Consider the following 25,454-nt stretch of genomic DNA (forward strand, 5'->3'; position numbering starts at 1 on the left):
TGTGTGGAATCTCACTCGCTCCTGGAGGAGCAGAACGTGCATGGATGGTCCAGCTGGTCCTGAGCAGGCACTGCAGCCTTGGCCAGGAAATCTGGGATAACCAGGGCTGTGGGAATGCTGGGCTGTGCTGGAATTGCTGGATTAATTCCTGATCACCAGGCAATCTGGGATAACCAGGCTGTGGGAATGCTGGGATGTGGAGGAATTGCTGGATTAATTCCTGATCACCAGGAAATCTGGGATAACCAGGGCTGTGGGAATGCTGGGCTGTGCTGGAATTGCTGGATTAATTCCTGATCACCAGGAAATCTGGGATAACCAGGGCTGTGGAGGAATTGCTGGATTAATTCCTGATCACCAGGCAATCTGGGATAACCAGGGCTGTGGGAATGCTGGGCTGTGCTGGAATTGCTGGAGCTCTCAAATGAGCTGGATTTGAAATGTGTCTTCTAAAAGTCAGAGATTTTGGAGGTTTTCTGTGGAAATCCAGAAAAGCCCATGGAAAATCCCTCCCAGGACAGTGGTGTTTGTTGTCCCTGCTGTGTTTTGAGCAGCAGCTCCTTATCTGTGTGTCACAGGGGTCACCAGGACGTTCCCTTCAATATTTGCTCGGCTTTGGGGCTGGCATCTCTCTGTTTAGTGAGCTGTGTGTGAGCCTGCTGAGCTCCAAGGTCAGGATCATTAATCAGGCACTTCTCTCCCATCCGTGCTGTGTTTTCATTCCGAGGGCACTGCTTTTGTTGTAGTTATTGCCAAGACTGTTTTGAACACAACAGACCTTATGTTACAGCAGCCTTGGAGAGCGCAGTTGTCAAAAGCAAACAAAAATAATTACTGTGTTTCTGTCTTGTCAAATGTAACTCGAGAAAGCGCAGGCCTTCCCTGAGGTAAATCTAATTTAAGTTTGCTGTGTTTCATCTGTGATTGGTTGCCTTGGTTTTCTTCACAATTAGAAGAGAAAATATGTTAGTGCTCGGTTCTTGATGGTGAGCTGACCACGAACAATCTGATTACTTTCCTCTCTTATTTTGGTCTGGTTCACAGGCTGTGACCTGGTCATTGTTATTAACTCAATCCAGAGTGGTCTTTAAATTCCTTTCTTTTTGTTTTCCTAGCAAAATGTCTATTCAAATCAAAGTTAATTTTTATGCAGTTAATTCCCTTATTTATCATCATAAATAGTTTCTATTTTTAGATCACACTCAGAATAAATTACACAATATGCAAATGCAATGGTGGTTCTTTCAAAGTTTAAGCTGTATTTGAATTTATCCTGTTGTTATGCTCTTTCTTGGAGGCACAGAAGTTAATGCCCATTATTGTAAAATCTTGTGTTTTTAAAGATTGCGTTTATATCGAAAGCCGCCGGCCGAACACGCCCTATTTCATCTGCAGCATTCAAGACTTCAAACTGGTAAGGAACATTTTCAGCTCTCCTCCTTTCCCCTGCCCCAGGCTCCGGGGGGGATGTTTCTTAGCCTGGATCCCTTCCTGCAGCTCCTCTGAGTGAAGCTTTACCTGTGAGCCAGGAGCCGGTTCTGGTTAAACCCCAGCTCTGTCTCTGGGGCAGCCTCAGGAGCTCAGGCTGAGATCCCTGGCGTGTTCAGCTCTACAGAAACCTGAGCTTTGAGTTGTGTTGTGGGGAACTTGGGGCTCAGGAAGGTCAGTTTGGCTGTGCCTTGTCCAGCACAGCTGTGGGATGAGGCAGAGCCCTGGCAGCCCGTGCTGGCCATGGGCAGGGGGACACCCACCAGGACGGCCACTTCAATGGGGAGAAACAGAAACTAACACTGAAGGACTGTTAGCACTTCATTCTCTAGCAGTGAGAGTCAGGGAGCTGAGCAGGAACGATCAGAGCAGGGTTTGGAGGCTCATTCTGCCCCCCTGTCCCCCCTGGCTGCAGCAGGAGCTGCTCACAGCCAGGGCATGGGGTTGGCACCTGGCAGAGCTCTGTGAGCAGGGGATTTGGGCACCTCTGGGAGTTTGTTTCTGCTGCTCCTTATTGCTGTATTGAGTCCTGAGCAGGTCATAAACTCCCCTTGTAAATGTATTGTCCACAGCCATAGATCACCCAGGTGCTGCTATCAGAATAAACCTTCCTTCATTCCTCCCAAGCTTTTCCAATCATTCTGTGAGGAGCACAGAGATGTTCCTCAGTGCTGCTGTCCCTGCTGGTGCTTGGCACCTGTGGGTTTGTTCCCTCTTTGCTCCCCCTGGGTTTGCAGTGCCCTGGGCCCCTCCTGCCCATCAGCAGGGTCTGCTTTGGGTCTGCCTGGGTTCAGTTCCTGTGGGTGCTGCTGAGCTGCAGGAATTGCTCAGGAGATGAACAAAAGCTGCAGCCTCTGGGGCTGGGCTGCTCATTTCAGCTCAGGGAATTGCAGCTTTAGTACCTCTGGATGGTTTTGAAGTGGTTTCTCTTCACTTGTGTTTCCAGCACACAAAGGACTTGGCACCAGGGCTGCTGGCAATTCTGCATAATTTTTGACATGGAAACAGTGTCTCTGTTCTATGTTTACTTTTGCCTGCTCAGAGTCTCGAATTTCTCTGTTAATTTAATTTTTCTTACTGACATAATGCATAAAAGGAACTTGTATAAATGACAAAACCAAAACCCTCTTGATGCTGATTATACCAGCAGAACTAAATCCCCAGTGTGTGTGTGGCTGTTGATTTTCCTGTTGGGGAAAGGGAGGATGAGCAGTGGAAAGGACACTTGATTTCTCTTCTAGTGTGAGATACCAACAGGAAAACAGCCTTGTTTTGCCTTCAGCTAAATATGTCAAGTGAAGCAGGAAAGTTAAAGTCAACAGCTTTGAAATGTCGCCCACTAATTAAATACGTTATGTGTTGGTTGTCACAAAATAAAAGTTTTTGGCTGAATGTGTGAGCCTTACCTTATGCTTCCCCTGGTTCTAGGTGCAGTCTGGGGGCAGGAGTTGATGGGGGTGTTTCACTGATGAAAACAGGAACATCAAGTTATATTTAATAAAATGAGAGGGAGTTAGAGATGAGCCACTGAAAAGCAGGATGTCCTTGCTGGACCAGGATCACTGTGGTGGTTTGGGTTTGTTTGGAATTTTGCAGAACTTTGAGCAGTTCTCTGGGAATCCAGTGGTTTATTTTTGCTCTCCAGCACTGAAATGTGTGAGTGTTGGCTGGTTCAAGTGCAGCTTCCTTTTCCTCTCCTCACAGGAGGATGGGGTGGCAGGGCAGGTGAGAAGGTGTCATATCCATAAATGCTTTTCTTTGTTGGCTTCGCTTCACCAGTTTGAATTATTGAGCTTAAAACATTTTAAGAGTGAAATTGCTGTTGTCTCTCAGAAGAGAATGAGATAGTTGTCTGTATTTAAAAAAAAGGCAGTGGAGGATTTTTTTTCTCTACTGATTGGGTTATTCTGTGCTGTCTGTGTCCCAGAACATTTTATTAATCTCTTTTTGGTGCTAGTTCATTTTCTTTGGATTAATGCTATCCTCTTTCAGGATTCAAGACCAGATTATTCTTGAGGACTTTGATTAGGAGCAAGCTGTGGTGAGGCAGGATTCAATCTGAGTTTGCTCTCTTGCCTTACATGTTTTTATTGGTTATCAGCTCCCCCTTCATTGCTCATATTCAATATTTGCTCTCCCTCCTCTCGGGGCAGCTGAGCCAGTGCTTGGGTTCAAGTGGTCTCCTGGAAATCTGGATTATGCAAGGTCCAGATTGGCTTTAAAGCAACTTTTTTCACCTTGTTTTTCCCTTGGGGAGCACTTCTTTCCCCAGTTTCAGCCTGTCCTATCCAGCTTATGATGTCAGTTACTTTAAAAATGTTGTTTTTAAAAAAAGGAAACAGCACAGTGTAATTGGGAAGCTGGAAGGTGGAGAAAGCCTGTGAAGGGGCAGAGAAATGTGGCTTTAATACTTTCCTGGCATTGCCTGCTGAGCAGCTTTAAGGAGGAAAATGTTGTTTTCAGGATGGTGAAAGTGGGATCCTTAACTTGGGATTCAGGCTTTGCTTGCTCTGGGTGTTTTTGTTCCAGAACAATCTTACAGCTTGGGGTTTAAATTACACAGGCAAATCAATAAAATGGAAGCAGTAAATGCTCTGCTGCATTAAAAAAACATAAGTTTCTCTGATTATTTTTTTCTGTGGAAAACGTTCAGGTTGTTTACATCAGGAATTGTCTCCTGGATGTCAATCTGCTCTTTTCCCTTCATTCTGCAGCAGCACCAGGGCGTTTTTAACAGTGCAGTTGTTCCCACAGCAGGCTGCTGCTGTCAGAAATCCCCATTTCCTATTCATCAGCAAGTTAGGGAAGCATGCTTCTCCTTCATTTTCATTTGGCACGAGTCAAACACGTTCAAAATCCACAGGCTTGACCAAGTGTTCCTTAAATGCTGTGTGGTGCTCCAAAAGCCTGCTCAAAGCCCAGGCAGCAGAGCGGGGCTGGCTGAGCCCTGGGTGAGCTGGGAATTGGCTGCAGCTCTGGGGAGAGGGGGTCCAGTGCTGCTTCCCCTCCCCTCCGAGTTCATTTTCCCCAAATTGATCCCAGCTCCACTCGTTCCATGTCCTTCAGCCTGGCTGCAGCTGCTGGTCCTGCTCTTGTGGGCTCTGGGCTCTGCTGGGGATTCATCAAACCCGGCCCAAGAAGGGCACCTGGAATTCCTGGGGGAAATGGCCAAGGGTCTGCTCAGCCAGCCCTGAGTGCCCTTCACACCCAGCACCTTCTGCTGCTCCCTTGCACCCACTGCCCCCCAAAAGGGAACAGGTCCTTCTGTCAAAAAATTACTTTGAATTGGACAGTGCTGGGTATTCAAAGTGGAAATTCATTGAGAATTTCATTGAGAAATTCATTGAGAATGGCCTTTCAGATCAGGCCATTGGAAAAAACCAGATTTGTATTTTCTTCAGGCTGAGGGTATGGCTTCAGAGCTAAAGGGGTTTTTTTTAATCAAATAGTAGTATTTAATGTGTTTCTTTTGTAGTTTACAGTGATTGTAATACAAAGAATTATAAACAGTGAAATTTCCTTTTATCTCTTTGTTTGTGGTTTACCAGTCCTAAAATTCTGTCCATTCTCTTTATCTTAATTAAAATGTTGATTGTGATTACTTCTGGCTGATGAAAACACACAATTAAAACTCAGCCGAGTGACTTGTGTGAGAAAATCCAATAAATGTGCAGAAATTCAGTTCCTGTGTGCACCCAGTGGGTTAAGGGACATTTTATAACCCCACACCCAGATACAGAAATTAAACCTGATTAAGGGAGGGCTCTGACATGCTGTGATGGAAAATCCAACAGGAATCTCCCTGTGAGTCCTTCAGGATCTCAGCAAAGCTCTCTCATTGTTTTATCCCCATCAAAGTGTCTTCCTCACCTGAATAGCCAGCTGTTGGCTTTAAATATATGATGCAACAGCAGTAATTACATTTCAGATATGAATATATTAATTATGTAGTGCCTGTAAACCCATGCGGATCCAGCTTTGATTAAGGCTCAATTTAAATATCAAAAGTAGTGCAGAGCCATGTCTGTGGGAAAAAAAAGGGCTTTATCTGCTGCAGAGATCAGAGTGGGAGAAGTTCACTGAATTTTGGTGTTTGGGAGAGGGGCAGGAGCACAAGGTGGGATTGCCTGAGAGCTGAGCTGGGCCAGGGAGGCTCTGCTGGTTTGGGAATGGCCCCAGAGTGGCTCAGGTGAGCTCTGTGCTGGTTTGGGAAGGGTTTGGGACTGTCCTGGAGCTCAGGTGAGCTCTGTGCTGCTTTGGGAATGTCCTGGAGCAGCTTGGGTGAGCTCTGTGCTGGTTTGGGAATGTCCTGGAGCAGCTCAGGTGAGCTCTGTGCTGCTTTGGGACTGTCCTGGAGCTCAGGTGAGCTCTGTGCTGGTTTGGGAAGGGTCCTGGAGCAGCTCATGTGAGCTCTTCTGGCTCTGCTGGTTTGGGAATGTCCTGGAGCAGCTCGGGTGAGCTCTGTGCTGGTTTGGGAATGGTTTGGGAATGTCCTGGAGCTCAGGTGAGCTCTGTGCTGCTTTGGGAATGTCCTGGAGCAGCTCAGGTGAGCTCTGTGCTGCTTTGGGAATGTCCTGGAGTTCAGGTGAGCTCTTCTGGTTTGGGAATGGCCCCAGAGCGGCTCAGGTGAGCTCTGTGCTGGTTTGGGAATGTCCTGGAGCGGCTCAGGTGAGCTCTGTGCTGCTTTGGGAATGGTTTGGGAATGTCCTGGAGCAGCTCAGGTGAGCTCTGTGCTGGTTTGGGAATGTCCTGGAGCAGCTCAGGTGAGCTCTGTGCTGGTTTGGGAATGGTTTGGGACTGTCCTGGAGCTCAGGTGAGCTCTGTGCTGGTTTGGGAATGTCCTGGAGCAGCTCAGGTGAGCTCTGTGCTGGTTTGGGAATGGTTTGGGACTGTCCTGGAGCTCAGGTGAGCTCTGTGCTGGTTTGGGAATGTCCTGGAGTTCAGGTGAGCTCTGTGCTGGTTTGGGAATGGCCCCAGAGCGGCTCAGGTGAGCTCTGCTGGCACCAGCAGCTCCAGCTCAGCCAGGAGGGGAAGGGGACTGAGGCACAGGGCACTGGCACTCTCACCCAAGGGGCTGCTGTGCATTTTCCCTGGGACAGCAGGTGCAGGTGAAGGCAGAGGTGGAGAAGGAGGCAGCAGAGGCACGGGGTGAGCGAGGAGTGCCAGAGCAGAGGCAGCTGCTGAAGGCTCTGTGGGAGCTGGGAGCAGCTCATTGCTGCAATTACACTCATTTATTTCTGCATTCCTACGAACACAGCAGAGCTGGCAGACCTGCCCTCCCATCCTGCCGTTCAGACCTTTCCTGGTGCGAATTTCCAGCTTGGATAAATGAGTCCAAATTGCCTTTTTAAGGTTTTCCTGTGTTCCAGAGGGACCCAGAACACCACCAGCAGATGGATTTCAGCAGCCTGTTTGTGCTTTCTGCATCCTGCCTTAATTTGATGTCACATTTAAAATGCTAATGGCCACACTCTGAATGGGAGCATCAGAGGGAAACTTTACACCGGGAAAACGCTGAATTTGCCACACAAAAGGAAACGTTATTAATTGTGATGCAGTTGCCCTTTGTGCCTGTGTGTTTACTTGATTGAAGCATCTTGACTGTGGAGCTTTCTCCTTGAAGCCTGATTTGAATGGAGTGTACAGCTGGATTGCCCCAGGGCCTTGTAACAATTTATAGTCTGCATGGAAAGGCAGAAGTGCATAAAAAGACAGTTGTGAAATGCTGCTAGTGCCCTGTAATAGAAAATCTGGCTGTGATGACCTTGGCTGCCTGGGCCCCTGGGATGGCTTTGCTCCCATCCCAAGGATTAAAAAATGGAAAGGATTGCACCTCACCTGCAATAAAGGAGGGGGAAAATCACAAGAAATTTGTTTTTTTTCCAAATTATGCAGTTCATGCTTCCTCTCCTTTGCATTCCTCCTGCATATGGCCTTGCATTTTAGCAAACATGTTAAATTTACATCTGTTATTCTCTGCACTGTTACAGGAGCTGGGGTTTTTGCATGCAAATATCTGGGTGAGGTTTCTGTAGCCACAAGCATTTATGTATTTAAAAGCCTCATTCTGTTTGCAGATGAATTGATGTTCTGTTCCTGAACTGCAGCTGAATTAATTTGTGGCAAATTTTTCCTGGCCAGTTCCGAGGCAGCGTGACCTTTCCTTTTTGGTGTGGAAAAAATGCTGATTAATACAGATTTTTTTATTTTTTTTCCTGCTCCTCCACATCCATCGCTCTTTCTAGGGCCAAAAAAAGGCAAAAAAGGATTTTCTGCTTCCTCCAGATCACTGCTAAACCTTTCCAAGGCGAGGTTGGACAGAGCTTGGAGCAGCTCACAGTGCCATGAAGGGCCAGAGCAGCCTTGCTAACGGGAGCCAGACAAATGAGGCCTTTGAAGGGACACTGAATAATTTAAAATCAAAAATTTAGCCTGCAAATGAGATTGGCTTTTATGTGTGCTGTGCAGCAGATGGGAGCGCTGCTGTGGCTGCAGTGGGGCAGGGCAGGGTGGGGATGGGGATGGGAGCATGGGCGCAGGCTCTGCAGGCAGGGATGGAGGCAGAGGTGACACTTTAGGGATGGCAGGGCAGGGGCTGCTCAGTGATTAAATCCTCTGATGCTGTCACTGAGCCGTGAGGCTGCAGATAACATTCTCTGCCTGAGCTGAAAACAAGAATCAATACAAACTCCTTGACAGGGGCTAAATTATTAAATAGAGCCTTCCTTACAATGTTTCATTATCTGGGATTTACCTCAGCTGGTGATTTGTCAGCAGCACAGGGAGATTTGCTGGGTGTTTTGTATTAAAATCATTCCAGATGCATATGAATCCATTTTGATAATTCCCCTCCTTTTTACAATGCCTCTCTGTGTATTTTTTTTTTTTTTGGTTGCTATTACCCAGATGCCACTTTGAATTCTCACACAGATCCTAAGCTGTGCTGCACAGTGAGGTTTGGGCTTGTCACATCTGTGTAAAAATAAATCCTTTTTGTATGGCAGGCTGTTCTCTAAGTGCTGCTTTCAGGCTGTTAAATTAGCAGGGGATTTGCAGTGTCTCTCAGGTGAGCCTCAGAGCTGAGGCACGAGGCTGCTCTGAGGATTTATGGGCACTGGAGTTTCACTGGACTCGGCTGAAATATAGAGCAACATTCTTTTATTCTGTTGTACATCTTGGGAAGGAAGCAGGAGCAGGATCCATCCATTCTAAGCTGCTAACCCAGCATATTTTGCATTCCCAGGGTGCTCAGGGCTGTGTGGAGATGCTGTGTTAAGACCTGGCTCAGTTGTGTCATTTCATCAGCGCCATTATTTTGTCAATTAACCAATGTTTCACATTTTTGTGGGGTTTTGGGGTTGTTTTTCTGAGTAGCCTTGACAGGGTAATGCAGCAGTGCAGGTGAATGAATTCCTCCAGAGCTGCAGAGCTGTGTCACAATTGCACCATGGTCCTTTGGAGAGGCAGTGTTCATGTTTGGGGGTGTAAAGCAGATGGCAGCATTGCTCACAGTGAGGATTAACAGCTGGAACTTAAGGCTCTATGTGTGTTTTGGAGAGCTCAAATCCAGCTCTGCCTCCTTTCCTCCCATATGGCCTGGATCTCTGCAATCCAGCCCTTACAATTTAGGGGCTACATTAAAAAAACCCCAAACAAATACACAAAACACTAAAACAAACAAAAAACCCCCACAGAATCATCCACAGGGGGTTGTTTTGATTTTTTTTTTTTCCTTTTTAATGTGATTGCCCTGTTTGTTTTTGCCCCACTTGGCATCCAGCAGTTGGAATTCTCATGGCTGGCTTGTTGGCACAGGAGCACTGGAGGATTATTCCCCCAGGAAAGGCTCCTGGGCTGTTTCCCTGGGCTGATATTTATAATTTCATGAAGCCCTTTGTCATGGCAGCGTGTCTTCACCACCCTTAGCTTTCTATTTTACCTTTCTCCTGCCTCATTTCCTCCCCCTTAGCCAAGGTAAACCTGTTTCCTACACCTGTGCTGAGATAATTGAGTGCTAAATAAATCATTGTGTGCCAGCTGGAAAATACCCAGAAAAAAAAATGTTATCTCTGGCTTTTAGGGGGAAAAAAAAAGGTATCAAATTGTACATTAGCTGGGTTTTATGTAGCAAGAGAAAATGGAGTTAGGATAAATGTAGCCATGTCCTCTGGTGTTGAATAGTGGGAGCATCTGTCATGTTTAATAATGCTTCTGACCTTTAGGATTATTGAAGTCGAAATTTTCTCTCTGGTCATTTGGGGCTACTTGAGCACTGTCAGATTTCTTGTGGCTCTGCTCAGCCTCCAAAGGCACATTGTTATGCTTGGTGAGCTGCTGAGGATAATTCATTAAAGGAATTTGTTTTCCTGCTTTCCAGAGGGTTTCCTTGAGGGATGTGAAATGTCACTGAATTCCAGAGAGTGTCCCAGCCCCGGGGATGTGCTTGGGATTGCTCTGGGGGGTGGAGGTGATGCTTTTAGTGCTGCTGTGGAATAAAGGCACAGCCTGAGAGGGACAGAGGAGCACGGAGGGAAAAGGTGTGGATGCTCTCTGAACACCTCTTCTGTGCCTGAGGGGCAGGAAAGGCAGAATTTCCCTTTTTTGAGTACCTGAGTGGCAGGAAAGGTAAAATCTCCCTTTTTTGAGTACCTGTTCTGTGCCTGAGGGGCAGGAAAGGCAAAATCTTCTTTTTTGAGTACCTGTTCTGTATCTCAGTGTCAGGAAAGGCAGAATCTCCCTTTTTTGAGTACCTGAGTGGCAGGAAAGGGAAAATCTCCTTTTTTGAGTACCTGTTCCGTATCTCAGTGTCAAGAAAGGCAGAATCTCCCTTTTTTGAGTACCTGAGTGGCAGGAAAGGCAGAATCTCCCTTTTTTGAGTACCTGAGTGGCAGGAAAGGCAGAATTTCCCTTTTTTGAGTACCTGTTCTGTGCCTGAGGGGCAGGAAAGGCAGAATTTCCCTTTTTTGAGTACCTGTTCTGTGCCTGAGTGTCAAGAGAGGCAAAATCTTCTTTTTTTTGAGTACCTGTTCTGTGCCTGAGTGTCAAGAGAGGCAAAATCTCCTTTTTTTGGGTACCTGTTCTGTATCTCAGTGTCAGGAAAAGCAAAATCTCCCTTTTTTGAGTACCTGTTCTGTGCCTGAGTGTCAAGAGAGGCAAAATCTCCTTTTTTTGAGTACCTGTTCTGTATCTCAGTGGCAGGAAAGGCAGAATCTCCCTTTTACTGAGCAGGGACTGATGGAGCCCCTTAGGAAAACCCCTCAAGTCAGCTCCACCTTGTGCCTGGCAGAGCTTCAGATGCTCTCAGGCTGGGTTTTGTCCCCTGGTGCCAGCTCTGGGGACGGGTCCCTGCCTGGCACTCACAGCCAGGGATGTGATGGATCTGCATTTTTGACACTGCAATCACTGAACACCAATCCATGGAGAATTTGGACTTGTAGTTTTGATTAAAATGATTGATTTTTAAAGCGGCCTCAGTTCGTTTTGGGCCATTAGAGGGTATTTGAAAGGAAAATAACTCTTTAATTAAATTAGTAGTGTGTAAGCATCCTGCTCTGCTTTCTAAGCAGAACTTCTGGGGCTTTTTAAATCATATTCCCTTCAGTTGGTTGTTGGCACATTTTAAGGTTAAAAGCGATGCAAAATTAAGACCAACAAAGCCATACTGAGGGTTTAACTCTTAAACTCTTAAACTTCCAATCAAGTTTTTCCTTTGGGAAAACACCCAAGTTGTGTTGTTGTGTAAAGCAATTCTTGTCCCCCCACCTGGATGTGATATATTAATGTACCCCACGGAAGGAATGCTGTGTAAACAGCAAAGTGCTTCCCTTTTATTTGTAAAACATCCTTTTCAGACTACAAACACGTCTAAAAGGTTCAGTTTATGGAGAGAATCACATAAGTGAGATAAAAGAATGTGTATGTTTCAGTGCTGTGCAATAGAAGGAGATAATTTATGCTCTGTATCTGCGATTAGTGACCCGAGGCTGTTGAACTTCCTCTTTATGGATTGGGAAAATGCTGTGACAGTTTTCAAGGGAATTGCTCTCTTTGAGTTTAAAGAGATGAAAATGGGTCTGCTAACAAGGACCAGCTTCAGCGGGTGCTTTCATATTCCTCGTGTTTAAAAAAAAAAAAAAGGGAGGCAAGAAAAGCAAAGGCAATTGGGTGCTTTGATATGTGTGACCCCAGAGGCTGCAGGCAGCAGCAGCAGCAGCTGGGGATGGCAGCCAGGGCTGCAGGAGCTGTCCTGGGGGATTTGTGCAGTGCCTGTGGCTGGGAGGAGGCAGAAGGGTGTTCTGAGGAGGGGAGCTGCCCTTTGGTGCTGGTTTTCCTGCTCTCAGGGGTTGTGGTGTTTCCCATATTGATATTCCCAAACCTGGGAATTCCCTCTGCCTGTGCTGGGCTCTTGATCCAGGGTGGTGAGCACCAGCCTGGGCCGGGATTTAGAGCTGCCCTCCCTCAGCTGGGGCAAATCTGGGAGGAAATACCTGAAAAGTGCCTCCTGATTCAGGTGTGGCTTTGCTGCACCCTCAGAACACGATCTCTGGGAGGTTTGAGCTGCTTTGGGCCTTTCAGCTGCAAAATTCCATTTACTGTGGTGAAATATCCTCAGCAATCTCTGATCTGGAGGTGATTAAACCAAGGGGCTGTTTGTTACTAAAGACTGGGCCAGGAAAACAAACAGCTGGGAGCACATCTGGAGCATGGCTGCCTTTGCAGCAGGCACAGTAAATATTGAAATTGGAGCTAATGCTGCCTCCTATTGCAGATGAATTTCTCATGTGCTCCTTGGGAAGCACTTGTGGGACGAGTGCTGCAGTTTACACCAGTTCAAGTGCTGGGAAATGCCTTTGGATTTGTCAGTGTTGCTGGTGCCAGTGCATGAATATTTGATTTCACTTTTCCAAGGTACTCGGGGAGCTCCGGGGCTTTTTGGGGCAGGTTCCCAGGGAGATGGCACAGCCAGAACTGCAGACAACTGCCCAGGCAGCTGAAATGTGGGCCTCAGTATGGATCCAAAGGCCTCTCCCCTAACTTGTGTGTCACACAGAGCTCCTCATTTGATTACACAATCCCTAACACTCCCATTTCCCCAAAGACGGGCAGCTTGCACAACCAAGTCCATGGAAGTGTTAAAACCTTCCTGGGAAGATTCTCTTGGGTGAAAGGAAGCTGATGTAAATCATGAGCTCTCACTAAACTATCACACCAAGTTTTATACAAATTCCCTGAATGACTTCTGGTCATTTTGTGTTTTGGAAGGGTCCCTGCATTTCTGGTAGCTCAGAGAATCCTCCTGTTTGCAGTGGGTCTGGAGGGAACTGGGCTGTGCTGCTTCCCTTGGGGTGAATCCTTGTGCCCAGGCCAGGGGAGAGGCATCAGCCCTCATCATCATCATCATCATCATAATCCTCATCCTCAGGAGGCTTCTGGAGTCAGAGCCTTTTGAGTCTGGCACTGGTGGGTTCCATCCAGTGCCTGCAGTAATAGAGGAAATTAATTTGGGTTCTGCACGAGGGCTGAGTGCTTTCTGCTGCTTGGGCTCTGAGCTTTCTGCTGCTGGACCTGGCAGTGAATTAACACCTTGACTTCTTTAATAGAAGTTATTAGTGGCTTCATTTGTTGGAGTTGTAATGCTGTGCTGATTATATGGCCCAAGACAAACGATTAACTTTGGAATTGTGCATTAGCTTGGCTGGCTGTGTTCACTGCAATTCAAAGCAGAGTGCACATGGTGGCCATGGGATGTGCTGGAGGTTTAAAAACCACATTTCTCTATTTCAGAACTGCTTTTCTTGTGCCCCATCCCAGTTGTCTGTATGTTCACACTTCCAGCACCCAAGAAAAGTTGGGTTTTTTTTTCCTTTGTATCTCTCTCCCAGCTTTTCCTTTGAGATTTTTTTTTTCTCTTTCAGCAGGTAAATGCATCCCGTTTATTCTCAGTGTAGTTATTTCTGATTTTAGTGTTTTCAATATCTGGCTATTTCCAGCTGAATGGAGAGCATCTTTGCAATCTTTCTGTTCAGATTAGATTGCAGCCTGTGGAGCTGCTTTGGGCTATGTTTATTTAGTCCTGATTTACATACAAACACAAAGAAAAACTCTAAAGCCCGGTGTTGCTAATTCAGCTATTGACACCAGGGCAGGCAGCACCAATCTGTGTTAGAAATTCCCTGTGTGCTGAGATAGAGCCCTGTCTCCTGCACATTGACATTTTTAAGATTGCTGCTTTGTTTCCTTGATGAGCTCTTGGGTGTTAATTATGGGCACGGTTTTGGTGGGGCTGTGTCTGGCCCTGTGTGCCCGCCCTGCTGAATTCTGTGTGAAAGAAAAGCTGATTTTGCCCTGGTCCCAGCCATCAGCTGGTCAGTGGCACACATGCTAGAGGTAAACATTTCAGTGAGTGACCATTTAGCAGTGAATGGCATCCTCTGGGGAGCTGCACAAGGAAACATTCACTTCCCAGGCATTCATTTCCCAGCACACTTTGTTTCCTCCCAGGAGCAGCGTTTGCTTTTGTGGTGAAGCAGCCAAGTCTCAGGCTCTGGCTGCTCAGTTTATTTTCTTTCTTTTACTTTTTGTAATTTCCAACCCCAGCCTGTTGGCAAAGTGCTTCAGTTTTTTCCTGTTGTAAATTCCCTGCCCATGAGGTGATATTTTAGCAGGCAGTGACTGTTCAAACTCGGGGCTGGGTTTGCAGAGCAAACTCCTGCTTGTTTTATCCTCCAGCTCTTGGTGTGTCTTTGTTCAAAGGTAAACCCCTCGGTGAGATGGTAAAGAAAATGTGGCCTCTTGATATTTAAAAGGTGAGAAATCTATTTAAACTGTGGATGATGGCTTTGAATAGCCCCACTGCTGAGTGCTGCTTGTTTTAATAGAAGTGATAAATACTGTGGCTGGTGCTGCTCTGCAATTAGATCTGAGCTATGTGCTATAAATGACATTTAATGGCAAATGTCAGGCGGGGCCCGAGTGCTATCTTCATTTCAGTGTTGCACTTCTTTGGCACAACGCTAAAAAAACCTTAATGGAATTTAATTAGCAGAGCATCCATTCAGTGCTCAGTGAAAGGCATTTGTGATGCCATGAGGTGGTGCTGGCTGCTGGCTCCTGGTGCTGAGCTGGGCAGGGGATGCTCAGGAGGGTCCAGGGCACTTCTGGCTCAGCAGCTCCCTCAAATCTGCTCCTGGAAAAGGCAAAATCGGTGGAAATCTGTGAGCAGGGTGGGCTGGGAGAGGCAGCCAGCAGGAGCAGGGATGCTGTGGCCAGAGCCAGAGCTGATTTCTCTCTCAGGGGTGTTAATCACAGCCCGTTAATGACTCCGGGGTGTTGGTGCAGTTACAGCAGAGCCGTGGCACCCCCAGGCCTCACTGGGTTTGTGAGTTTATGTGAAATTGGTGAGTTTGTTGTGCGGGGGATTTGGGTGGTCCCTGGGGAGGCACTGATGGAGGGGCAGCAGCTCTGGGGGCTGGCAGCACCTTCACTGCACAACCTGGATGGGAAAAAGGAAACAGAGCAGAAAGAGACCACAAAGGGATTAAATGAGGTAGTAAGCAATGACCCATAACCTTCATGGAACATCTTATCATAGCTTTATTTTAAGCCAGTCAGTTTTTAAGCATAACTGCTTTTTTTTTTTTTTTTTTAACAAGATGAAATTATCTTTTGTCGTTTAGGATCACAGTGAGATTTTAAGGATATTTTGTACCTAAGTGTATTTCACTTAAATGAGAGCAGGTAACTTGCTGCTTCTCAGCACAGTGAGCAGCTTTGTTTTGGTAAAGCTGGAAAGCTGATGGGATAAACAGTAGAGTTTATTTTAAATACAGACATCTCTCATGGCCATTACCTGAAATGAATCATGTTCTTTGTCTCCTCTAAAACCCTGGATGAGGCTGGCTGTGCTCGAGGTGAGACGTGAGAGTGACACTAAATGAAATCAAGGGCTGACACTTGCTCCACATCAGTCAGCATTTGTAAAACCTGCTGGCTTTGCTGAACTTCCTTAGAGCTGCACTGTGCTTGGAGCACTGGGAGCTCCAGTGCTGCTCCTGCTGGGGTGGCTCTCACTGCTGGCTTCACCAGAATCAGTTCAGTGCATTTCATTTTATTGCATTTCCTGTGAGGTGGGTCTCATTGCTGGGTTCACCAGGCTCAGTTCATTGCATTTCCTTTTATTACATTTCCTTTTATTGCATTTCCTGGTGAGGTGGATCTCAGGATCTCCCTGCTGGGTTCACCAGGCTCAGTTCATTGCATTTCCTTTCATTGCATTTCCTTTTATTGCATTTCCTTTTATTGCATTTCCTGGTGAGGTGGATCTCAGGATCTCCCTGCTGGGTTCACCAGGCTCAGTTCATTGCATTTCCTTTCATTGCATTTCCTGGTGAGGTGGATCTCCCTGCTGCCTTCACCAGAGTCAGTTTGGTGCTGCCCATTGCATTTCTCGTGGGATGGGTCTCACTGCTGGGCTCCCCAGGCTCACTTTGGTGCCTTTGGTTGCCTTTCCTGACGGGTCTGTCCTGCTGCAGAGCTGCCACAGCTCCCCTGTCCCAGCGGAACACGCCGTGCTCAGGGCTGTGCTCTCAGGGCTGTGCTGAGCTCAGGGCTGTGCTCTCAGGGCTGTGCTGAGCTCAGGGCTGTGCTGAGCTGTGTTTTTCAGCAAGTCTGGCAGCTCCAGTGCCAAACTCCCACGCTGGGAGACAGCAGATGGCATCTCCTGGGCACTGACTGCAGGGAGGGCGGGCCCCAGCGCTCTGCAGAGCTCCAGCCTGGGCACTGGGGCTGCCTCACGGGCACAAACAGCCCTGAGATGATGGGGTGCCCTGCTGGAAGAGTGGGTTTGGGCACACTGTGCAGCTTTTAAAGGTGTGCACAGGCTGCTGGTTGGTACTGGGGTGGCTCAGTAGGCTCAGGTGTGTTCTGGGGCTCTGGTGCCCCAAATGCCCTGTGTGTGATGTTTGCAGCCAGTGCTGCCTCACATCCTGTAGGTGCAGAGCAAACACTTGTGAGCAGTGTCCCTGAGTGTGCCTCCATCCCCTGGGCTGGGCCAGCTGCGTCCCTGCAGGTGCTCTGAGAGCCTGGAATTCAGGGCAAGGTGAGTGTGAGGAGCGTTTTATATCTCAGTGTGTGTGAGGAATTCAGGGCAAGGTGAGTGTGAGGAGCGTTTTATATCTCAGTGTGTGTGAGGAATTCAGGGCAAGGTGAGTGTGAGGAGCGTTTTATATCTCAGTGTGTGTGAGGAATTCAGGGCAAGGTGAGTGTGAGGAGTGTTTTATATCTCAGTGTGTGTGAGGAATTCAGGGCAAGGTGAGTGTGAGGAGTGTTTTATATCTCACTGTGAGGAATTCAGGGCAAGGTGAGTGTGAGGAGCGTTTTGTATCTCAGTGTGTGTGAGGAATTCAGGGCAAGGTGAGTGTGAGGAGCGTTTTATATCTCACTGTGAGGAATTCAGGGCAAGGTGAGTGTGAGGAGCGTTTTATATCTCAGTGTGAGGAATTCAGGGCAAGGTGAGTGTGAGGAGCGTTTTATATCTCAGTGTGTGTGAGGAATTCAGGGCAAGGTGAGTGTGAGGAGTGCTCTCCACCTCAGAGCTCCTCCTACACCAGGCTGAATCCATTCCCAGCATGCTGAGGTGACTCAGTGGATTCCAAAAGGAGTTTTGTTGGTGAATAAAAAGGACATGTGAAAAATTCTTGCTGTAAACAGTCAGCAAAAGTCAGTTGTGAAAAAATCCGATATTGTTTTGTCAATAAATTACGCTGTGCCCTGCATAGATCACAGGAATGGGCCTTTGCCCTGCAAACAGCAATATTTGCTCCCCCAGCAGCTCATTCCCAGCTCAGCTCACACTCAGTGCATCCTCTGATCGATTATCACAGCTTTCCCAGGGCTTCTCATTTCCTGCCTCCATCAGTGCCCTCCATCAGCCCCAGCCTCTGTGCCAGACCAGCCATCCAGGCACGTTTCCATCAGGAAATCCCTGGAGATGGAGCATTAGATACCAGCAGCAGCTTTAGGGCTGCAGGCTCTGCCTTGGCTGGGGTGAGGGCACAGCCCTGCCCTGGGCAGGGGCACAGAGGGTTAATGTGCATGTGCCCACATCTCTGCTTTTATTTCACATTTGTGTTTCTTGCTGAACACTGACAATGCTGCTCTGTTTGCAAGGAGTAATTATGTGTTGCTATGCAGGCATCTGAATTAAATAATCAAGCTGCAAAAATAACATTCATTTGTAGTAATAACCTCTGCATTTCCAGGCTGGGTTTGCTTGGCTTACAAACAGCTGATCAGTTTTCTTAATTAATTAGCAAACAGCCTACAAAAAGATACCCTGAGAACATTGGATTACACGTGCTGCTGTGGAGAAGGAAGAGAAAGAATCCTTGCTGTGTCTCCTTAGCTCCTGATTTCCAGATAGGTTCATTTGTCCCCCCTCTGGGGGGAAAAAACCCCAACAAAACAGTGAATTTGAGTGGTGTTTATTGTTCCTTTTCTCTCTTGGACTGTTAGCAAATGTCAGAATGGACTGAGAGTGAGGAGGAGTGAGGTTTCATGTGGCAAACAGGTTGGGAAGGGAGATGTTCTGTTCCTTGTCCCGTTTGTTTCTCTGGGATTGCTGCCAGTCTGTGCCCATCTGGCATCCCCAGCCCTTGGCACGCTGTTGCCAAAGCTGGCTGGGCTTGAGCCTGGCTCCAAAGAGGGCAGGGTGTGGTTGTTCCTGCCCTCAGAGATTGTTCCCCCTGGGAGGAGCTGCAGGACATCTGTGCTGATGCACACTTGGGCTCTCAGCCCTGATGGAGAACCAGGGAACTCTGTCCTGAACCTCTGTTTCCCCAGGGAAAAGAGGCACCTTGGAACTGTCACAAATGCTGTGAAATCAGGACATCCCTGCTTTTTCAAGAGAACTTGCAGCATTATTTTTTTCCCCTTCAAGGCAGAGGCTCATTTTAAATAGAAGTTGACCAGATGCCTGTGAACTGAGATGCTTTAATCCATTTACAGATCCCATCTAATTCTTGTTCAATGTCCAAAACTGATTCATGCTGTTTAAAAGGAACGAAACCCAAAATGTCAGCGAGAATAAAACCCCCAAATGAGCACTTTGTGAGCGCTGCAGCAAAAGACAATATTTTCATTAAAGGGGAGAATGTGGTTTTGCAGCACAGGGAATCGTTCTGAGCTGACACAAAGACACTTGAAATTTCAAGCTCTTGCCATGGCTGCACTTTCTGCAAGCCTGGATTTGGCATGTGACTGTCTGCAGCTTTTCACATGTGAAGGTGTAAAAAAGGAAAATAAAGAAGTCACACTTTTAGGAGGGAGGGGAACACTTCCTTTGTGTGCACATGGTTTGGAAATAAAGAGTCTGCCACAGGAGTGGGTGCCTTGACACCTCTGAGTGCAGCCTGCTTTATAAATGACATGAGTATTTAGGAATTTGGCTGGCAAAAGAGCATGTCTAGGAATTTCTGTGCCATGAGGGATGGAAATGTGAAAAGGGAGACTCTGACAGACGTTTTGTATTTTTAGCAAGATTGAAGCTTCAGGTTAAACCCCACAAAATGCTCTGTGCTGGAGAGTGGGCACAGAGGAAGGGTTGTCAGGGTGCAGCTGTTAAATGAATTGGACCAAAATGACCAATGGTGGTAAAAAAAGGTATTTAGGAAGGAGATGAGCTCATCTTCCCCCCAAAGAGCACCCAGAGAATTTGCAGAGAGATGCTGGGTTGATGTTTCCCATCATTGCTGCAAGCTCCACTGAGGGAATTTATGAACTCTTAGCGAGAGGGTAACAGATTATTTACTTGGACTTTTTAGTCTCCAGAATTCAGAGAAACTGCCCATAAAAGCTGTGGTGCACAGAGCATTATTTCAGCAGAACAGCTGAGCCTGCAGCCCCAATTTCTGAGCAGCAGGCAGCAGAAATCAGAGCCTCTCACTCACTGTCCCTTTGATTTTTCCTGTTGGCTCTGATTGCAGCTGTGATGTTTGAAAGGCTCCAGCCCTGGGATGCTCAGAGGCTCTGGGGATGGGGATGTGGAGGTGGCTGAGCTGGGGATGCTCAGCCAGGGATGCTCAGAGGTTCTGGGATGTGGATGTGGAGGTGGCTGAGCTGAGGATGCTCAGCCCGGGATGCTCAGAGGTTCTGGGATGTGGATGTGGAGGTGGCTGAGCTGGGGATGCTCAGAGGCTCTGGGGATGGGGATGGTGGAGGTGGCTGAGCTGGGGATGCTCAGCCCGGGATGCTCAGAGGCTTTGGGATGTGGATGTGGCTCAGCCCGGGATGCTCAGAGGCTCTGGGGATGTGGATGTGGCTCAGCCCGGGATGCTCAGAGGCTCTGGGGATGGGGATGTGGAGGTGGCTGAGCTGGTGATGCTCAGCCCTGGGATGCTCAGAGGCTCTGGGATGTGGATGTGGAGGTGGCTGAGCTGAGGATGCTCAGCCCGGGATGTTCAGAGGCTTTGGGATGTGGATGTGGCTCAGCCCAGGATGCTCAGAGGCTCTGGGGATGGGGATGGTGGAAGTGGCTCGGTCCCAGCTTTCCTGGCACAATGCTGCCACTGGCAGTGGCCTGCCGGTATTACACAGCTCTGCTCAGGAAATGCCTTTCCCGGGAAGGTTTGGCTGTTGTTTATTCAGCAGAAAAGCTCTGACACCAGGCTGCTGCTGCTGCTGCTGCTGCAGGGGAGCCAGCAGAACCTGCCCACAGCCCAGTGACCTGCGAGGGAGACCCAAATGGGTTTAGGAGCTCAGGAGCAGTCTTAGACCAGCCTAGGGGATTGCAGCCCAGAGGAAAACAAGGCTGCAGTTGCCTCATGCCAGAAGAATGTTCCCTTCCCTTCAGGCCTTTGTTGTTCTCTGTTTTGGAGCAGCAGGGAGAATTGCAGACCAGGGGGTTTGGAGATGAACTGAGCAGAGTCTGGAGTGACTCGATCTCAAAGTTCTCTTTAAGTGGTGTTTATGCTTCAGGTTCCTTCTAAGAAGGAACAAATTGGTGGCTGGAGCCTCAATGAAAAAAGAGCATTTGGGGAAGACAGTTTTGTGTAAATTTTGCTGTGAGGTTGATGAGCAGTCAGAGCCTGTAATTATTGTGATTGAAGTGCAGTATCCTATTCTTTTGTGTAATAAAGAACATCTATGATTATGTCTGGATCCATCTGTCCTTGGGGGAAAAAAACTATTATCTCTTGGTTCCCACTGCTCAGAATGCTTGCACTGAGTGGTGTTACTGTGGATATTCTTTTTTGCGTGTTTGGCCATAAATACTTCTTATTTGTGGAAATCAGCAGCCTGCATGAGGCCAAAAATTGCAATCTTTTTCTGATCCCTGCCTCTTCCCTTGGGTTAATTAACATGAGTCAGTAGATGGGGGTTTGCTGGTCAGATGCAGAGACACAACTGATGCAGGAGGGTCTCCCTGCCTTTGTCTGGGCTGGAAATCAATCTGTCACCAGCACAGGCTGCAGAAATGCTCTCCTCCCTCTGGGTCTGGCCTGGGGGCTTTCCTGCTGAGGGCTGTGGGGCTGTGGCTGATTTCCCTGTCAGTAACACCCCGGGGTTGTTTTTCAGAGCAAGAGGGACCATCTGCTGATGAACGTGAAGTGGTACTACCGCCAGTCCGAGGTGCCCGACTCGGTGTACCAGCACCTGGTGCAGGACAGGCACAACGAGAACGGTGAGTGGGGTCAGCCTGGCCTGATCCTGGCTTTACAGGGCCAGCCTGGCCTGATCCCGGCTTTAACAGGGCCAGCCTGGCCTGTCCCAGTCCCAGTCCCAGCTTTAACAGAACACTTCTGCACAGGGGTGTGGAACCAGGACATGGTGTTAAACAAGGCCTGGTGGTTCCTTACCTGCCTGCTGTCACTGCTCTGTGTCCTGTTCCTGTCATCAGGGCCATTCCAGGTGTGCTGGAAGTGCTGGGCTGCACTATTAATAATAATTAACAACAACAGCAACAACATTAAAAATAGCATGACAAAATTATTATCGTTATTACGAGTATGATGATGATGATTATTATTACTATTATCTCCTTGAAGGAGAATAGAAAAGCAAGATCACCCTGGATCCTTGGTAGGCCTCTGGCCACTGTGCTGATGATGAACTGAGCACCAAATTATCTGCAGATATTGGGGATCTCCTCTGGTTTTTGTGGCTCTGCCATGAACAACGCCATGAGAACTCTGTCTCTCAGTCGTGCTCCCTTGCAGTGAATATTCACTGTGATTAATATTGCAGTGAGGGATGGAACTGAAGCACTTGGAGCTGAGTTTCCCCTTTTCTCTTTGCAAAAACAAGTGTGATCTTGGCTTGCATAGAAGCAGAAGGAACTTTAGTACATATCCCAGTGTCATTTATCTCCTGCCTCCAGGGAAGACATAACATTTGCTTCTGTTCTTACCAGGAAATTTCCTTGAGGCAACTGTTAAAAATTCTGAAGATACTCCAAGGTGAACCGTGCTGATAAAAGTTGATGATTGAAATGTGAAATGCAGCAACTTTCTGGTGCCTGACAGAACAAAGTTGAGCACACGCTCCCCTTATAAAGGACATCCTGTGTGTGCTTTTAGCAAGAGCTCCACAAATCTAACATTTCTGTTATTAATTTATTTGAAGCTTCTAACAATGAGATTACAGGCACAGTGTCAAAGAGTATTTTTGATAGCCTGGCTGCTTTTAATGCAGTCTCCTGTGTGTGGAGAAGTATTTTTGTGTCTTCCTCAAAGGTATTAGAAAGAAGCCATGGAAAAAGTTGTCTTCCAGTTCTTTTGTTAACACTCAGAATTTCCTGTGTTTGAACATGAATGTCAATATTTACCTCAAAGCCAGAGCACAATGCAGTTACCACTGTCAGGATTTTGTTGAAGATTTGACATTAAATATGCACAGGAGCCCACACCTTATCCTGGAAACCAAACAGATTCATTTCCTTGGTTCCTCCCACCCGGGAGTGGCTGCTCCCAGTGGTCGGGATGAGTCCCAGTGCCCTTAGAAGGTTTTTCCCTTCAGAAGTGCTGGGAGAATTGATGGATGAGAATAGAAGTGATGTTCTTCCACATTCATTCCTGCAGCCCACACGAGCAGTGTTTGTCACCTCAGAGTGCATCTGAGGAGCCCCCTGGGGCTGTGCCCTGGTGGCCCTGGTGGCCCTGGTGGCCCAGCTGCTGTGTCAGGGCTGTGCTGCTGTTTGTCTCTGCAGACTCAGGACGGGAGCTGGTGATCACAGACCCCGTGATCAAAAACCGGGAGCTCTTCATCTCCGACTACGTGGACACGTACCACGCTGCTGCCCTGAGGTGGGGACACCTGGGGGTGGCCTGGGGACACCTGGGCATGGGGGACAGCCTGGGGACAGCCTGGGTCTGTGGGGATGGGCTGGGGACACCTGGGGACAGCCTGGGGACAGCCTGGGGACAGCCTGGGTCTGTGGGGATGGACTGGGGACACCTGGGGACAGCCTGGGGTCAGCCTGGGTCTGGGGAACAGCCTGGGGACAGCCTGGGTCTGTGGGGATGGGCTGGGGACACCTGGAGACAGCCTGGGGTCACTTGGGGCTGGGGACACCTGGGGACAGCCTGGGGTCACCTGGGGCTGGGGACACCTGGGGCTGGGGGAACAGCCTGGGGACAGCCTGGGGGATGCCCTGGGGTGGGACAGACGTGTCAGGGGCTCTGTGGGGACAGCCAGGGGGGACAGAGGTTGCTGGGGTCACTGCCCCAGCCCAGCTGTGTCCCCTCCCTGCAGTGCTGTGTGCCCTGGTGCCCAGCAGGAGCTGTTTTGCCATCCCTGGCAGCCCAGGGCATGCAGCACTGCCCTTCCCTCAGAGCCCCTCGTGCAGCACTGGCTCCCTGCTAGGCTGCATTAAAGGCTTGTTCTGGGTGCTGTCCCTGCTCACAGCTCAGCCCAGGCTGAGGGAGATCCCTGGTGTGTGCCCCACTCTGCCCTGCCACCCTCCAGGCTTCTGGAGCTGCCCATGCTGGGGGGACACCCTCCCTTGAGATGTTCTCAGGCCCCAGCAGCCAGGCATTATTTGTCAGCTGATTTTCAGCATGCCAAACATGCATGGATATTGTCAAGATGCAAATTGAATAATCTCCCTGATAATGGAGCTCAGATGGTGTTTCACCACAGCCATCTGGAGACATTTTTTGTTCAGAGTCACTTTGCTGAAGCCACTTACTTCAAGACAAACTGGCTTCTGTTCTGGTGGGGGAAAGCCTTTGATTTACATATTAAACCTTTCTTATAAACTCAGAGCATTGCAGGGTGTGCTGGGAGCCCCTGGGACTCCCAGTGTTACACCAGGAGCCAGGCTGGAAACCTGGAGATCAAGCACACAAACTCAGCTCTGTGGCTGCAGGTTCCCTGGGACTGCTCTAACTCCCCTGCCACATCCTCTCAGTTCTTTTTCCCTTAAAAGAAAAGATAGGAACAGAAAGATAAAAATGGAATTTCCGTGTGTGCCAAACAAACTTGGGAAATAACCTGGGAGTGCAGAGGATGAGCAGAAGGATAATTGCACATGGTGTTCCTGCAGAGAGCATGGGGGAGGCACAGTGTGTCGTGATGCATGAAAGGTTAACATGAGATTCTAATTTATTATAATGCCAGATTATTTCTCTGCCTTCTGCAAACAAATGGCTCTGGACACACAGTGGATTGATGACAAACTGGAGAATAAAAACCAGTGCTTGTAACCAGCAATATTCTGCTCTAAACAGTGGAAAAATTTAACCAGAGGGTAGTTGTAGATCTCTGTGGAGGTGTGTAACAAACATGATGTGCTTTTTACCTGGTGAGATGCAGAACTCCTGGTCTGGAGTGCTGGGAACAGGAGGTGCTGCTGCCATCCACAGAGACAACGCAGCTTAGCTGCAAAATGCCAATTAGCTGCCAGGTGAATTATTGAAAGGAAGCCAAACCTCTTTCCCTAAAATACTTTAAAAATGTGAAATATCAAAAGAAACCCCCCCCCTGCTCATTTTCAGTCTCTCTAAGTGACCAAACTTGGAAAGCAGGGTCAGCCTGCAGGGAGGAAATGAGTGTGAGAGAGCAAGGCTGGCACTCAGGGTGTGCTGGGGCCTCAGACCTTGGACAGGGGAATTTTGGAGGCTGTGACTGTGCCTGTAACAGCTCTGCACGTTGGAGACTGTCAGCATTGCATTTTGGGCTCTTGTTGGGCTGAGGGTGTTTGGGCTCCTCAGGACTGTGCTGGCTGGAGCAGAATTAATGAGAGTTTGGGAGGAGAATTAATGAGAGTTTGCAGAGCAGCATCTGAGCCACTGTGACTGCATCGCCTTCCCCTGGCACCGTGGGAAGAGCCCACACTTCTGTTAAAGCATTTTTGTGAAAGGATTTTTGTATTTATGGTGCTTTGGACATTTATGAGAGCAGGGATGCCTGTGGCTTCTCCCCAGATTGCAGTGGCACTTAATTCAAGTAGCTGTTACTCAAGCTAGAATTCTAATGCCATTTTCTCCTCTTTCTTCCTTGCAGAGGGAAGTGCAACATCTCCCATTTCTCTGACATATTTGCTGCTAGAGAGTTCAAGGCACGAGTGGATTCATTTTTCTACATCCTGGGCTATAATCCAGAGACAAGGTAAGTGAAAATGGCTTTTAAACTCCACTTCACCACTGACCTGAGCTGGTGTTCACTCAAAGGTTGGGCTCGATGATCCTGGACGTCTTTCCCAACCTTAATTCTATGAAAATCACTCAGGGGAAGAAAGGTTCACATCCAGCTGGCAGGAGGCTGGGCTGGAAGGGATGCCAGGGACAAGCTGCAGATTTCTGAGTGTGTGTTTATACAGGAGAAAAATAAGAGCAGAAAATAAAATTATGCAGGGAGTCCTGATATCCAGGTGCATCTCTGGGTAAATAATGTGCTGCTTCTCAACAGCTTCTTGGAAACATGGAAGTTTTTCAAAACTTGCAGACTTCAGCAGGAATTCTTGGCTGTAC

At 48.1% G+C, this 25,454-nt stretch overlaps 1 protein-coding gene across 4 annotated transcripts in view; it reads left to right on the forward strand.

Annotated features, from left to right (window-relative positions):
• Positions 1–25,454, forward strand: part of RERE (arginine-glutamic acid dipeptide repeats) — a 166,826-nt gene that overhangs the window by 61,433 nt on the left and 79,939 nt on the right. For all 4 annotated transcript variants that reach the window (XM_077190089.1, XM_077190091.1, XM_077190090.1 and 1 more), the window contains exons 3-6: positions 1,344–1,414; positions 21,061–21,166; positions 22,691–22,787; positions 24,988–25,092. In XM_077190089.1, the coding sequence (XP_077046204.1) occupies positions 1,344–1,414; positions 21,061–21,166; positions 22,691–22,787; positions 24,988–25,092 (379 nt within the window). The remainder of the gene's footprint in view (positions 1–1,343; positions 1,415–21,060; positions 21,167–22,690; positions 22,788–24,987; positions 25,093–25,454) is intronic.

The sequence above is a fragment of the Agelaius phoeniceus genome, chromosome 24, assembly GCF_051311805.1.
Source record: "Agelaius phoeniceus isolate bAgePho1 chromosome 24, bAgePho1.hap1, whole genome shotgun sequence".
Taxonomy (NCBI): domain Eukaryota; kingdom Metazoa; phylum Chordata; class Aves; order Passeriformes; family Icteridae; genus Agelaius; species Agelaius phoeniceus.